This window comes from Oncorhynchus nerka, linkage group LG11 (genome assembly GCF_034236695.1).
Source record: "Oncorhynchus nerka isolate Pitt River linkage group LG11, Oner_Uvic_2.0, whole genome shotgun sequence".
Classification (NCBI taxonomy): Eukaryota; Metazoa; Chordata; class Actinopteri; order Salmoniformes; family Salmonidae; genus Oncorhynchus; species Oncorhynchus nerka.
The window spans coordinates 51895843-51910454 of record NC_088406.1 but is presented as its reverse complement, the minus strand read 5'-3'; the positions used below and the strand labels follow the sequence as shown (position 1 = coordinate 51910454).

The following is a 14612-nucleotide window of genomic DNA, read 5'->3' as shown; positions in this document are numbered from 1 at the left end:
TATACATTCAACCTTAAGTAGTTTGTGGTTTACTATTGTGGTTCAACTTTCCTTCATTTCTGTGACAGATGAGAGAACACTGATGTACAACTAATAGGGAAAAATAGTATCATCATAATCATCATTATTCTCATGGAGTTCAGGAGGAAGTGTTAACAAGACAAAGGTATATTCAAGGCATAAGAAGAGCCGTTTAACCGTTCCCAAGTCCTACCGCCAACTCCCCTTGATGCCACGTCCCTTCTCAGGCTGATAAGTTCTATACACAAGGAACAATTATAAAATTACAAATACAGTTAAGTATTTTTTTTTCAAACTTCTTTCAAGCAGGTTCCCGGCAACTACCTTGACCTGTAAATTCATGGATGTTCCAATACACAAAATAAATAAATAAAAACGTATCATCATTATCACTTTCTATAAAACAAGACATAAGTACAACCAAAGCTTCCAAAGAGAGGGGGGTGGTAAGGGAGACATGGAAGACTGTAAAATAACATTTTGGTGGGATTCGTTTTTTTCCCCCTGGTCTCCACAAACTCAACTCAATTATACCACCATCAAGTAAGCAGTCTAAAATCCCTGTTAAGAATTTACAAAGAATAAAAAAAAAAAAACATTCACTACAACAATCAAACACAAAAACAAAATGGCTGACTTCAAGAAGTTCACAACCACGTTATACATCTTATCACATAAATACTGTTTCTTTTCGCAAAAAAAATAAAAATAAAAAAGTAAAAGAAACTGCAATGCTCCTGCCAATGGAACATACACAGGCACAGGAAAACTGGTACTGGACATCAATATACAAAGATGATGTACGTTAGTTATTTTAAACTGATACTGTAACATAAAACCATTATAGAGTACATTGAACATTGCTATTAACCATTACAAACCTGCTGTTTGCTACTGTAACTAAGTTTGTCTGTTCATTCCGTATATTGTATAGATACTGAAGTACATGTTACTATTTCTGTTTCGGTATATGTTTTTATGTATATATAGCATAATTACAAGTGAAGGAAAAGGGCCACTGGTGTGGCATGTTATTATGAAGTCCAAGAAACAACGGAATCTACCTGCCATTTAAAAACACTTGACTAATGGGTTGTTGTTCACCAAGTACTGAAACGTCACACTTTACTGCTATGGATCTGTAGAGGAGTCAGAGACGGAGCCTTTGGGATTAGTAAAAGGATTACCAAAGCGATCTTTGAAGTCTTAGTTTATTCAGTGTGACCTTTTGACGTTAAACTAGAAAGCCGTCCCTCAATCTTTTTCCCTCTGAAATGAAACAAACAAACTGTCCTGTGAGGTCATCTTCCCCAGTCTTTTTGTGGGTTCTATTTAACTCAAAAACAAAAACCTGGTTGATACCAGAAATCACCACAATTCAGTTTTTGTATATACATTCATTAAAGACCTAGCAGCAGAATTCAGCATGACCCTGTGCCTCACCCTAAGGCTAGCCAGGATGGGAGGACAGCGAGAGCTGAACCAAAACTGTATCCCTGAATTAGCTGGCAAAACCCAGGCTGCAAGGAAGTTGAGGAGTGTTCAGTGTTGGCCTCCAGAGTGGTCCCTGCACTCGGAACGTCCCTTACACACTTGGGAGAAGGTCGAGCAGAAGTGCACTTTCCTGGGGGCCACAATTCCTAAGGGAGCTTAAACAGCATCTGTGCTTGTGGTTTTTAAAACATAAGAACCCATTGTGTTTACAATGAGTAGAACGTCATTTCCCATGTTAAGTCAGTGCCTGTCACAAGTGCAATGTGTTGGCAAAGTTATGGTTTCACTTCACAGCCTGGGCAGGGTAAGGGTTGGAGAGATTCTGCGACGGCCTTACAAGATATAAAGTCAACAGACTACGAGGAAAAAACGGATTACAAACCAAAAACATAACAAAAAAAGTCACTGGCCTGAAGTGGCTCGCTATAGGACAACTGGAGCCAGAGTTGTACAAAGCAGCAATTTGGTGAGATTCGTTCGAGGAAATATATGCCGGTCATCAACCTATCCACTTTTTGTACCCAATGTCCCCATTCTCACCAAAACCGGGACTACTTTTGTCAATCTACTACTGTTACATTTACAAGTCACAGAGTTCTCTAAGCAAAGCGTGCTCAGTTACAACAAATGCAAAGCAAGAGATGTTGATGAACTCTAACAGGGGTTGCATTGTGGTCAATGGTAAACGGTGAGCCTCGTCCAACCTTTCCTAACTTCATCAGCTTCTACGGAGCTTCTAAAAAAGCTTTCCACGTGTAGCCTGTCTCAGGTAAATGCCACAAACCAAATGCTGGACTTTACGAGGGAGTCGATTAGAAACATAAAGCATTGACAGGTATTAATATGAAGGCAACACTACCATGGGGAATCTTGGAGCACTGATGTGGCTATAGGCGTTAAACCGGGTTGTCCTTACAGTTTGCGGATTATGGAACGCGTTTGATCCCAAAAGGGAGATTTGGAAATTTGTAGAGACATTTATTTTATTTTATTTAAAGTGTGAATGAATTGCGCACGGTGAAACGCCCAGGTCTGAATGGCCGGGCTGGAGCCTCCGCGTGACGCGTGGAATTAAGGCTGGAAAAAGGTGATATCAGACAGCTATTCCAAAAGATGAGCACTAACAGACTCCATCAAGGGCATATAATAATTCCATGCTGCTAACATGCAGTCAATGGAAATGTCCTTGATTGACAAATAGAGCTCCTGGTGGACTGGGCTCAGCGGGGAGCGACAGCTTCAGTCTTTGGAATCCAAAAAGAAACATTCAGGCTACAAAATGAAATTAACAGCAACGAAAAAACAGCTTTGAAAAAAGGCAGCTCAATAAAAATAAAAATAAAATGTAGAGACCAAGCATTAGTGTTTGTAAACCTCTATTTCCTACAAAAATGGCAATAAAATAAATAGGATTTCTTAAAAATATAAATACTATTTATAACATTAAGTGCTATTCACTAGTGAGTGATTTTTAGTCGTTTGTATAGAAAAATATATATTATTTACATTCTCAAAGCAAGCATGATATTTTTCTGCCCATAACAAAAAGGAGCCAGAAGAGACAAGACTTCAAATGACCCGATTTAAAAAAGAAAAAAAAAACAATTCCTTTGCAACAGTAATTCATGAAATAGGCCATAATTTCAAACGGGCTTAAGGGGAAATCAGATTTAGGGGGATGACGTTTGGTTCTCATCGCTGTAATTCCGGACTCCGTTCTAACCAAATTTAGAATAAGATGACATAACGAGTGCATACCTGCGACACAAATAGATGGCCCAGTCTATCATTTTTCCTATACAAAACCAACAATAACATTTACTACAGCAAAAAATAAAAAAAATAAAGAAATAAAAGTTAGTCCCTCAACTGTCAGTCCACCAGAATCTCCGCCTAGCTTGCTAGTCACAGCCACGACAATCTAATGACCGCCGCCCGACTACGTGTCTGACAATGACTCTGTACAAGTACAGTCGCGATTAACAATAACATACAACTAGAAAATAAATAATCTACAGGCTTCTTTCTTTCCTTCTGTCGTTTCGACCCAGACTCCCTCTAGTGTTTCTCTTCCTAACACATCTTGCGACTTGTTGCTCTGGACAGGCATAGGAACTATTTACAGTGTCTTTGAATACACAGCGAAGCAGCCCAAGCAAAGCTTTATGTTATTGCGGCTACTCCGAAGGCTGCACGGGATGCACATTCCGACAGGCAGATGTGTATAAACAGATGAGGCCAAGAGAAAAGCGTCCTCTGATCGGTTCTAATACGTCCTCGTTCTATTTCTAAAATGCAGAGAAAATTCCCTTCCACAAATTGCACTTTGGTGTGTAAAATGGAACTCTTACAAGGTGGCAATTCTTCTTTTTGTGTGTGCACATAATCAATGGATTCGATGCTCACACAGAATTGAGATATCATCTCTAGAAAAATAAATGTGAGGTGATGTTAAAATTCAGAACAAAAAGGGAAATAAAATAAAAATATTTTTGTATCAGTCAGAGACAGAAAACGTTGAAAATTGCTAATCTTACAGTTACCATTTCCTTTGACTTCTCAGAGTCTGAAAAGTAAACAAAAACAACCAGAGGCACAATAATAATTTGTTCTCTTTCAAAAACATAGCTTGTATCGAACTTAACCCGGTCTGTAAAGCGCCTCTTTCTGCACAAGCCGTATAGCAAAAAGAGAGGTCAGTACTGGAAGCATCACTTTGCACTCTAAGACATGGCATTGCATGGATGGCGCCACGCTAGTCGAGGCGACTGCTTCGGCAGAGTGGGAGAAGGACCGCTAACGCCACTACCATCACACAGCAGAGTGGGAGAAGTACCGCTAACGCCACTACCATCACACAGCAGAGTGGGAGAAGGACCGCTAACGCCACTACCATCACACAGCAGAGTGGGAGAAGGACCGCTAACGCCACTACCATCACACAGCAGAGTGGGAGAAGTACCGCTAACGCCACTACCATCACACAGCAGAGTGGGAGAAGGGCCGCTAACGCCACTACCATCACACAGCAGAGTGGGAGAAGTACCGCTAACGCCACTACCATCACACAGCCGCTAACGCCACTACCATCACACAGCAGAGTGGGAGAAGTACCGCTAACGCCACTACCATCACACAGCAGAGTGGGAGAAGTGCCGCTAACGCCACTACCATCACACAGCAGAGTGGGAGAAGTGCCGCTAACGCCACTACCATCACACAGCAGAGTGGGAGAAGGACCGCTAACGCCACTACCATCACACAGCAGAGTGGGAGAAGTACCGCTAACGCCACTACCATCACACAGCAGAGTGGGAGAAGAGCTAACGCCACTACCATCACACAGCAGAGTGGGAGAAGTACCGCTAACGCCACTACCATCACACAGCAGAGTGGGGGAGAACGCCACTACCATCACACAGCAGAGTGGGAGAAGTACCGCTAACGCCACTACCATCACACAGCAGAGTGGGAGAAGTACCGCTAACGCCACTACCATCACACAGCAGAGTGGGAGAAGACCGCTAACGCCACTACCATCACACAGCAGAGTGGGAGAAGTACCGCTAACGCCACTACCATCACACAGTAGAGTGGGAGAAGTGCCGCTAACGCCACTACCATCACACAGCAGAGTGGGAGAAGTACCGCTAACGCCACTACCATCACACAGCAGAGTGGGAGGGGGCTAGTTGAGGAACTTGCGGCACTTCTTGGTTCCGCAGTTGCATGGAAGCTTATTGCCCGGCTCCTCAATGGGGAATTTGTAGTCGTAGGTGAGCTCCTCGCCGCGGTAGATCTTACGCGTGGCGAATATGACGATGTGCTTCTGCCCGTCCACATTGATGACTCGCGAGTAGCAATTGGGCTCGCACGAGTGGTTGATGAAGCGGGCGGCGTTGCCGTGCACGGTGGCGTCCACCACTTCGTAGTCATCAATGCGGAACATGTAACAGCCAACGCCCTGTAGAGGGAGGGACGGGAGGAGAAGAGAGTGAGACGCCATTGGCTGAGGATTGCATTATCAAATTACTAAAAGATCCTGACTGGTTTAATGATGTTGACACATGAAAACCACATTCAGCAGGGCCCAACATTATAGAACATTCAGACAGAAAATACCTTCATTATGCAGAACGTCCCTCTCTGACAAGCAGAACGTCCCTCTCTGACAAGCAGAACGTCCCTCTCTGACAAGCAGAACGTCCCTCTCTGACAAGCAGAACGTCCCTCTCTGACAAGCAGAACGTCCCTCTCTGACAAGCAGAACGTCCCTCTCTGACAAGCAGAACGTCCCTCTCTGACAAGCAGAATGTCCCTCTCTGACAAGCAGAATGTCCCTCTCTGACAAGCAGAATGTCCCTCTCTGACAAGCAGAATGTCCCTCTCTGACAAGCAGAATGTCCCTCTCTGACAAGCAGAATGTCCCTCTCTGACAAGCAGAATGTCCCTCTCTGACAAGCAGAATGTCCCTCTCTGACAAGCAGAATGTCCCTCTCTGACAAGCAGAATGTCCCTCTCTGACAAGCAGAATGTCCCTCTCTGACAAGCAGAATGTCCCTCTCTGACAAGCAGAATGTCCCTCTCTGACAAGCAGAATGTCCCTCTCTGACAAGCAGAATGTCCCTCTCTGACAAGCAGAATAAGGACTCGCGCAAGTTCTTTTCATGACATTTCTATCTGCAACGTTCCACAACGTTTGCCCATCGAAAGGGACCCCGTTCAGACTCGAAGCGAATGAGCACAGAGGACTGTGTTCCATTGACGCCTGGCTTCTCCCTCACCTTGCCGTCGTAGTACTTCTCCCGCTTGTCGGTGAGGACAGAGCGGATGACGTTGCCCGAGTACTCGATCACCATCTCCCCCACGTCGATGCTCCTCTTGCAGAACAGACCTCGGCCGTGTATGGCTGACCTGTGAGGGGAGGACACACAGGGGCTAAGTGACAACTGGTTCAACAAAAGGTTTCCCGCTTTTAAACCCCACTCTCTGGAACAAGGACGTAGCTACAGCAAAGCTACGGTAGTAAGTTCCTCTTCTTGTTTAAAACCATCCCACTGCATTTGGATTTGTATCAGGCGAAACGTCACGGAGCCAGCGTTTTCCTAACCTGAACACCCCCACCGCCTCCTTGGACGTTCTCTTCAGGTGTCGGAACCTCATGGGCATGGGGAGGTCCATGCTGGTGGCCCGGCTGAAAAACAACAGTAGCACAGTGTGTTACAATGAAGGAAGGATGGTCTACTACCACCGTGAAGCTCCAACCGGTGGATACGGGTATGTGAACAGAAAACCAAGACGACAGACTACAAGTCCATTGTAATGAGGATACGGAGAATAAAGAAATAGTCCTCCTGATTTTCTGAAGTAAAAACAAACTAAAAACAGGAATTGTGTAACGGGGCGGCGTGACTCACCGAGCAGACTTGAGCTGCACCTCCTCGTCCTCCTCGTGGGGGTTGTACTCGGGAGGCTGGCGGTGCTTGGAGGCCAGGAAGTTGAACATGTCAAACACAGACCTCCTGCGGCGAAGGCAGATGGAGCAGACACACAAATCAATGACGCAGACTCTTAACCCTAGGAAGGACCTCTCCCAAATAGGGACTTGAGATTTGTTAACGAAGATGCACAGTTATCAGCTCCAAAACATCAGTTAAGAGAGCCCGTGTACAAACGGCTCACTACATTTTAATTGCTGAAGTAGAATGCATAGATCTGAATTTCTTCAACAATTAAAAGAAAACTAATAGACTCGGGTCCAGCTAAATAAAATAAACTTTAGAAGTGCTTCCTGAACTAATCAATAATTAGACATGATTCAATCAGGGTCAAGGTCTCCGCCACATGGTCTTCACCTGTCCAGTCATGACTCAGTGATGACATTAACTTCTTGGTGACAGGGGGGCAGTATTGAGTAGCTTGGATGAATAAGGTGCCCAGAGTAAACTGCCTGCTACTCTGTCCCAGATGCTAATATATGCATATTATTAGTAGTATTGGATAGAAAATACTGAAGTTTCTAAAACGGTTTGAATGATGTCTAACAGAACTCATATGGCAGGCAAAAACCTGAGAAAAAAATCCAACCAGGAAGTGGGAAATCTGAGGTTTGTAGTTTTTAAACTCTTTGCCATTCCAATATACAGTGTAAATGGAGTCATATTGCACTTCCTACGGCAAATACTGTACATTTGTCTGCATCCTATGCCTTTATGTGTTGGAAGAGGGCTGTACCTCTGGTGGAGCTCGGCGCGGGCCGAGCCATGAGGGTTGATCGGGGGCTTGTCGGCCTCCTCGGGCTTGTGGAAGCGGAAGCGGTAGCTGCGACAGTGCCTGGAACCATACAGCTGCTCCAGCAGGAACACCACGGCATCGTGGAGGACCCCCAGCATCCGCAGACCGTTCACTCCTGAGAGAGAGAGAGAACAAAGGAAGAAGGAGTCGAGGGGTACAGAGGATACAAAGTTTGTGATGAGTGACCATTTCATTCTTCAAAAGAAATGAACCGGCATAAACAAAATAAAAATCTGAAATGGTACCTTCAAAGGAGAGCTCTTTGAGTCTGGCGTTGGAGCGGGCCTCCTGGACTTTATCTGTCAGGGACTTCCAGGCCTCTGTGGGTGAGAGGGAGAAGACATGACAGGTCATTGAAGTACACATGTAGTTTTCTTAATCTGTGCGAGGATTTGGAAATGAGAGATCTTGACTGTTACACATTCACTTCAATAAATGTAGAGCTATTTTCTACCATTGGGCTTCATAACCATGCTGCATGGAAACACGGAGCAAGAGGATAAGGTCAGGACTTCGGATACCTTCAATACTTTCGCAGCGGATCTGGAAGCCATCATCGCTGCAGATCTCAAAGATGAGTCCCTTCTTGGGCTTGTGGTCCATGGAAGAGTCCCTGCGGCTGCCCTCCTGGTCAGGGGTGGCCACCAGTAGAGAGCCAGCGGTGGTCTCGCCTTTCTCCTCAGGGAACTCACTGGTTTTACTGGTTAGAGCAGGAGAAACATTACCCATTGACATTTTAATAGTATAGGGAAAAAAATGGAAATGGATGACAAGCTTGCATGACTTACCTTTTGCAGGTGCCCCCGTCTCTGGGCTTGCCTGTGTCCATGGATTCAGGAGAGACTGGCTCTCTAGAGCTGCAGTGGTAGAGGAAATTCAAATATGGATATGTAGCGGATGCCAACCATAGTATCATAACACACTTGTCGTGAAATCAGTATAGTACTAGTTGATTATTTCGTGAGTTATCTTTTATGTGAGAATCTTACCCAGGAGTGGAGGGTGCTGCCCGGTCTCCTTTCGTCTCCCGAGGAGACTCCGTCTGCCAACCCTTGTGTTTCTTCCCGCTGGCCTTGTCTGGACTCTGCCTCGTCCGCTTGGCTTTCTGCTTCCCTTTCCCAGAGCCCGTAAATGCCGTTGCTGCAGCGCTACACCTCAGCTCTTGTTTCTGCTCTGATGAGGACCTGGATATAGGCATGGCGCTTGAGCTTTGAGAGCGGGAACTCTGGGAGAACACCCCAACTGGATGTCCCTTGCCGGCGTCTTGTGAGACCGGGCTGGGGGCCAGAGCCACAGGTTGTCCACTAGCATTTGGCGGGTGTTGCTGCCGCTGGAAAGCGCTGCTTTCTGGGTCCACCTGCTGGCTTAAGGACATGCTGATGGTCTGATGGGAGGGAATCACACAGATGCTGCTGGCGATGGAGGCCTGGGCGGGGCTGCACAGCTGAGACATCAGAGGTGCTCCAGACTGGAGGAGCATCTGTTGCTCCGGAAGGCCCAGGTTGTGCGGGGTGGCTTTGAAGAGGAGGCTGCTGATGGGTCCCGTGATTTCAGCAGAGCTGAGCACCGGGGTGCTGAGAGAGACAGAGCCTGGCGCAATGAGGCCTCCGGGCCCGCTGGGCTGAGCCATGGACACCATGTTCAGCACTGCTGACTGGTTAGGGTTGAGCCCCGAGACAGTGCAGGGCAGCAGGTGGGTGGAGGAGTCGTGGCCCAGGATGCCAGGCTGCCCACTGGGAAGAGGCCTCCTCTGCTGGATGGGCTCAAAGTACATGACTCCTGATTTGGGTCTCTTGATAATGTTGGGGACATTGCGGTGAGAAGTGGTGGCGGCCGTGGTCAGGGTGCCCAGCTCGACCAGTCCGGACTGGGCTATCTGTGGCGAAGACAGGTTGATCAGAGTCATGTTGGGTCTCACCTCAGACGGGGCCAGGGTGGGCTGGCTCCTGGAGCGGGCTAGTTTCTTGGTCTTCCGCGGCTGGAGACGGGAAATGGGTCGCTTCTTGCCGTGTCCAGACACGAGCACGGCCGAGGACGTGGAGATGGAGGCGGCGCTGGACACGATGGTCACGTTGGGGGCCAAGTCGTGCCTCCGTCCGGCCTCGGTCACCAGGATCTGGGGCTCGTGGGAGGGCACCCCGATCAGGAGGCCGGAGGTGGTGCTGGGAATGCCAGGCTGGAAGCCCGTCTGGGTGGTGCCGGTGAAAGTATGGATCTGAGGGTGATGGGACATGGTGCCCAACACTTTACCCCCAGCAGGAAAGATGGGCTGGGAGGTGGTTATCCCGCTGGTGAGCCCTGTGGTTAGAGTCATGGTATCCATCACTCCTGTTGCACTGACCGATGGGGTGATCTGGATCTTCTGAGTGACACCATTGGGGAGCGTCTGTAGGACGTAGAGGGGCTGCAGATGCTGGTTGACCACTATGAGTTTTTCTGGGCCTTGTTTTAAATGAGAGGTGGTCTGGACAGCCATGCTGGCCACCTGGGAGGGTCCGGGGCTGGCTGAAGATGAAGCAGAGATGTACTTCTGTCCCTGGAGAGGTGGGGTGGGGGAGCTGGGTAGGACGGGGGTCCCAGAGCTCCTGGTCAGATCCTGGTTATCTGCTTCGACCACCTGGCCCAGGGAGGGACTAGTGATATGCTCAAACTGCTCCGGGGTCATGTGGCCTTCTCTTACCTGAGATTCTCTGCTACCTCCACTTCCTTCCTGCTGGCTCTCAGGGGACACACTGGCCCCTCCTCTCTGCTGCTTGTCCTCGCCTCCTTTCTCTGCGATGGTTTCGTCAGAGGCTGCCAGGGACAGTATGGTGCGTTCTGAGCCCTCTGAGATGAGGCCGCCATGGTTCTGGTTGTTGACCGTGGGGCTGCGAGTGGTCAGGACAGAGAGGTCAGAGGGCAGCTCCAGAGGCAGACCATATGGCTCTTCGACCGAGATGGACGTGCTCACCCCACTCTCTGCAGGCTCAGCACTGGCCAGCGGCTGAGGGAAGTCCTCGAAGAGGATGTCTTTGCGGCGGTTGACACCCACCCCATAGCCCTCGTCCAGGGAGAGGAGCTCGGAGGAGGAGGCCTCAGGCTGCTGCCCGAGGGCCTGCATGGAGGGCGTGTTGAGGACAAACTCCATGATGTCCGACGGCAGGATGTTGCCGCAGTCGTCACTGTTGTTGTTGTCCGAGTCTGACTTGAGCAGATCAGTGCTAAGTGAGAGCTGGGCCTCCAGGGGGTCCTGTCTCTGGGACGACTTCACCCCACCCAGAGGGAGAGAGCTGTCCTTCTGGCTCTTCCTGCCTTCTCGGCTGTTGTTGCTACTGCTACCGCTGCTCCCACCCCCTCCGCTGCTGTTGTCCACCTCCTTCCCAGAGTCGTGCTCCAGCTTCTCCAAGTGCCTCTCTCTGGCCTTCCTCTTTCCTGTGCTCTTGTGGGAAGAGGACGCTGCGGTGGCCGTGGTGGTGGTGTTGGTGGTGCTCGCGCTGGCGTCACTCTCTGAGCTGTCATCAATGCCGTCCAGCTGGCCAATCTGCTGGTGGCCCAGGAGGCTCCGGGTGGGAACTCCATCCACAGCAGCAACAACCCTCTCCTCCTTCTCATCCTTCAGGAAGCGCTGCAGCTGAGAGCCCCTCCCCAGGCACTGGTCAATCCCCTCGATTGAGGGCATCACAGGGCCGGGGTTGATGATGGTGCGGGTGAAGTTGTAATAGTATGGATCCTTGTTGGAACACTGGCTGAATCCCCCTTCCTCTCCTTCTCCGCTGTCCCCTGAGGAGGAGTTACTCCTATCGTCTGCCCCGTCCACTTGGCCTTCGGCCGAGCGCCTGCCGCCCCCAGCCTTCCTCTTCCCAGGCCCGTCCCCGCTGCTGCTGTAGAAAGGGATATCCTCCTCTCCATAGGAGCGCACCCCGTAGAAAGGAGTCAGGCCGAAGAACATGTTGGAGCGGGCCCTGGCGCTGCGCCTTGGGTAACGTCGCTTGGCCGAGCCCGAGCAGTCACTGTCGTCCTCGTGGCGTTTGTCCCCGTCGCCGCCTTCCTCCTCCAGCAAGGCGTGGTCGTCCCTGGTCCCCTCGTCCTCGGTGCAGTGAGCCAGGAGTCGCTTCTCCTCGCGGTCCTCGGGGTGCAGTGGCGGGTTGTTCGACACGGAGCAGGCCGACGGGGAGAAGAGCATGGAGCAGGAGGACCTGCGGTGGGGGGGTCCCTCCAGGCCTACTGGACAGATGGAAGTGGTAGTGCAGGAGTCAGAGGAAGTGCTCACGGTGTTGGTCCCGTTCGGGTCGGTCTTCAGCGGCGTCAGGGACGCCTTGACTATAGCCCGCTTTTTGTCTCTAGCAGCCGCGACTTCGTTGGCTGTTACTCTTGCTTGAACCTGTGAAGCCCTCATGCTTCTCTCCGAGGCGATCCTGGGCTGCTTAATGGCCTCTAGGCTGGAGCTGTTCTCAGGACTGGAGAATCTCTCCCTGCTCTTTGAAGATCGTCCTCTTCCCTGATTCTCCAGCTTTTCCACCTCCTGCATGCCAATGGCTTTGGTGTTGTTACTGAGGTTTGCAGCTTTGCTGTTGCAGTTCTGCGAGGTCGGGGTTGGAGCGTTAGTGGTTCCACCAGTCTCTTTAGCATTGTTGTTGTTGAGCGTGGGGTTCTTGTTGCTGTTCTGAGGGGTCTTCTCCCTCTCTTTAGATGCCTCTCGGCTGTCGATTGTTCGGACTTTGGAGTGCTTGTCTTTGGTGGTGGCGGCCGAGTGGCTGGAGGGAACAGCCGGGGTGGCTTGGGAGCTCCGTTTGATGACGTCATCATCGGCCCCCGAAAACCACAGGGGCTTTGTGGCGGCGGCAGGGGCTGGCCCCGACAGATAGTCCTGGGACTGCCTCCCAACGCTTTTGTGGAACAGGGGCTGGGGAGACCCCAATTTCACAGAATCTTTAGAGGCTTGCGCCAAGGTCACACTTCCCTCCTTAGCCGGGTTGCTACTACTACCGCCACCACCTCTGTCCTTGGACAGGGTCGTGGTGACACAGTGGTGGGAGTGGAGCGTGACGCCAGCCGACAGGTCAGGGACCTTCCCGCCCTGCTTCCCCTTCTCCGCCTGGGATTTGCTGTTGCTGGCCCTTTGGTGCCCTGTCAGGACACCTGTACCTGGTGGTGGGGAGGTCTGGCTCGCTCCTGCCATCCCTGGGGCCATTGGGGAAAGTTTGGGGTTCTCCCCCACAGCCTGCTTGCAAGGCGCACATTCTTTCCCACCGTCTGTCTTCATCTCAGAGATGCTGTGGTGGTGTCGGTGTTGACCTCCAGGGCTGGGTGAGCTAGTCTCGCGGCTCTGCGTTCGGACTCCGCTGGCGGGCGGCTTCCCTGTATCCCTTAGACCCAGGTCTCTGGAAGCAGAGGAAGAGGAGAGCACAGGGGGTGGGGTGGAAGAAGAGAGCAGGGCCAATTGGTTCATGGCGGCAGCCATCCCGGCCTGTGGAGGGGAGACTACCTTCTGTCTGGGCTGGGGAGAGAGGGAAGAGGTGCTGTGACGCCGGGAGCCGATGCTCCTTAGGCTGGAACTCAGAAGGGGGTCCCCCACCGTCACAATCTCATGGGCCGACTGAGAGGATCCGCCTGCAAAACAACATGGACATAAACACATTTTACCATACTGCACATCTCCACGTGTGAATGGGAGTTTACAATGACAGTTTGAGGTAAATGGGGTAAAGAGTTTGAAGATACCTGGGGATGGAAGTGGTCTGAGCCAGGGGAGCGCTGGCACGGGGGGTAGCTGGGGTGCCTGTTTCGTGTGTAAACTTTAGGAGGATTGGGGCTGGAGGGCAGCAGGGACAGGCGGTTGGAGGGCTTCAGAGAGTCAAAAGGATCGGGCACCGGAGACGGGGCTTTGTCTGTCAATGAAAAGTTTAATGCAATCAATTCTTCAGACTCCTGCATTTTGGAGGAAGAGCTTGCAAGTAAGCATTTCACTGTACAGTTTTCTGCCTGCTGTACCCTGTGCACGTGTCAAATAAACATATTGAATGTGTTTACACGCCGGCAACAAACTAGACCAAATGCAGTGCCGCATAAATTTGAATAATTAATAATGTAGTGTTGCAGCATTCTGGCTCACACACACACCTAAAATGGGTGTAAAAGGGCTGTGGGAAATAGTGCGGTTCTCCTCTGGAAGAGCACTCTTCAGGTCAGGCTCCACCACAGTGGGACGACACACCAGGATTCTGCAGGTGTAGACGCAACGCTTCCGGGCGTCTAGAGTGCTCCAGTACACCCTGGAACACCTGTGTTGACAGAAACCAGCAAATTGATCAGTCTTCTGTTGCACTGACTACTTCACATAAAAAGACAGGCGCAGCACTGTGTGTACTTACTGGTAGCCGATGGGGAAGAGTTTGCGCTCGCAATCCGAGAGCTCGGTCAGTATTCCAAGGCAATCGATGGTCATGGAGCCTGCGATGGGGAAAAAAAGAGAGAGAAAAAAAAAGTTAAGAGTCCCTAATCCAAGGAGGCCATTCAGAAACATGTTTGTTGGGCCAGCTAGTGTCTCAAAACGCCGCGGACGTCCCCTGGCCGTTTCACTACTTTGGGAAAGCCCTGAACTAGCACTGCTCATTCACCTAATTCAAGGACTTGATGATCAGTCGACCATTTGAAAAATCAGGTGTGCTGCATAGCGCTGGAATATATGATCAGATAACCCCAGATAACGGCTGGGGGTCCCAGGGAGAGGTTACAGACAGAGTAAGCAGAGCCATATGTAGTGTGCGTCGCAAACGGCACCCTAATGTCTATACAAGTACACTACTTTTGACCAGAGCCCTATG

At 50.1% G+C, this 14612-nt stretch overlaps 1 protein-coding gene across 1 annotated transcript in view; it reads right to left on the bottom strand.

Moving 5' to 3' along the window:
• Nucleotides 1-4940: 4940 nt before the first annotated feature.
• kmt2a (lysine (K)-specific methyltransferase 2A) overlaps nucleotides 4941-14612 on the bottom strand; it is a 48100-nt gene continuing 38428 nt past the window's right edge. The window contains 13 exon segments of the mRNA XM_029673185.2: nucleotides 4941-5479; nucleotides 6300-6429; nucleotides 6626-6709; nucleotides 6933-7037; nucleotides 7750-7924; nucleotides 8055-8129; nucleotides 8331-8509; nucleotides 8598-8666; nucleotides 8799-13398; nucleotides 13510-13530; nucleotides 13533-13676; nucleotides 13909-14069; nucleotides 14160-14238. Coding sequence (XP_029529045.2) covers nucleotides 5204-5479; nucleotides 6300-6429; nucleotides 6626-6709; nucleotides 6933-7037; nucleotides 7750-7924; nucleotides 8055-8129; nucleotides 8331-8509; nucleotides 8598-8666; nucleotides 8799-13398; nucleotides 13510-13530; nucleotides 13533-13676; nucleotides 13909-14069; nucleotides 14160-14238 — 6098 coding nt within the window. The 3' untranslated portion in view covers nucleotides 4941-5203.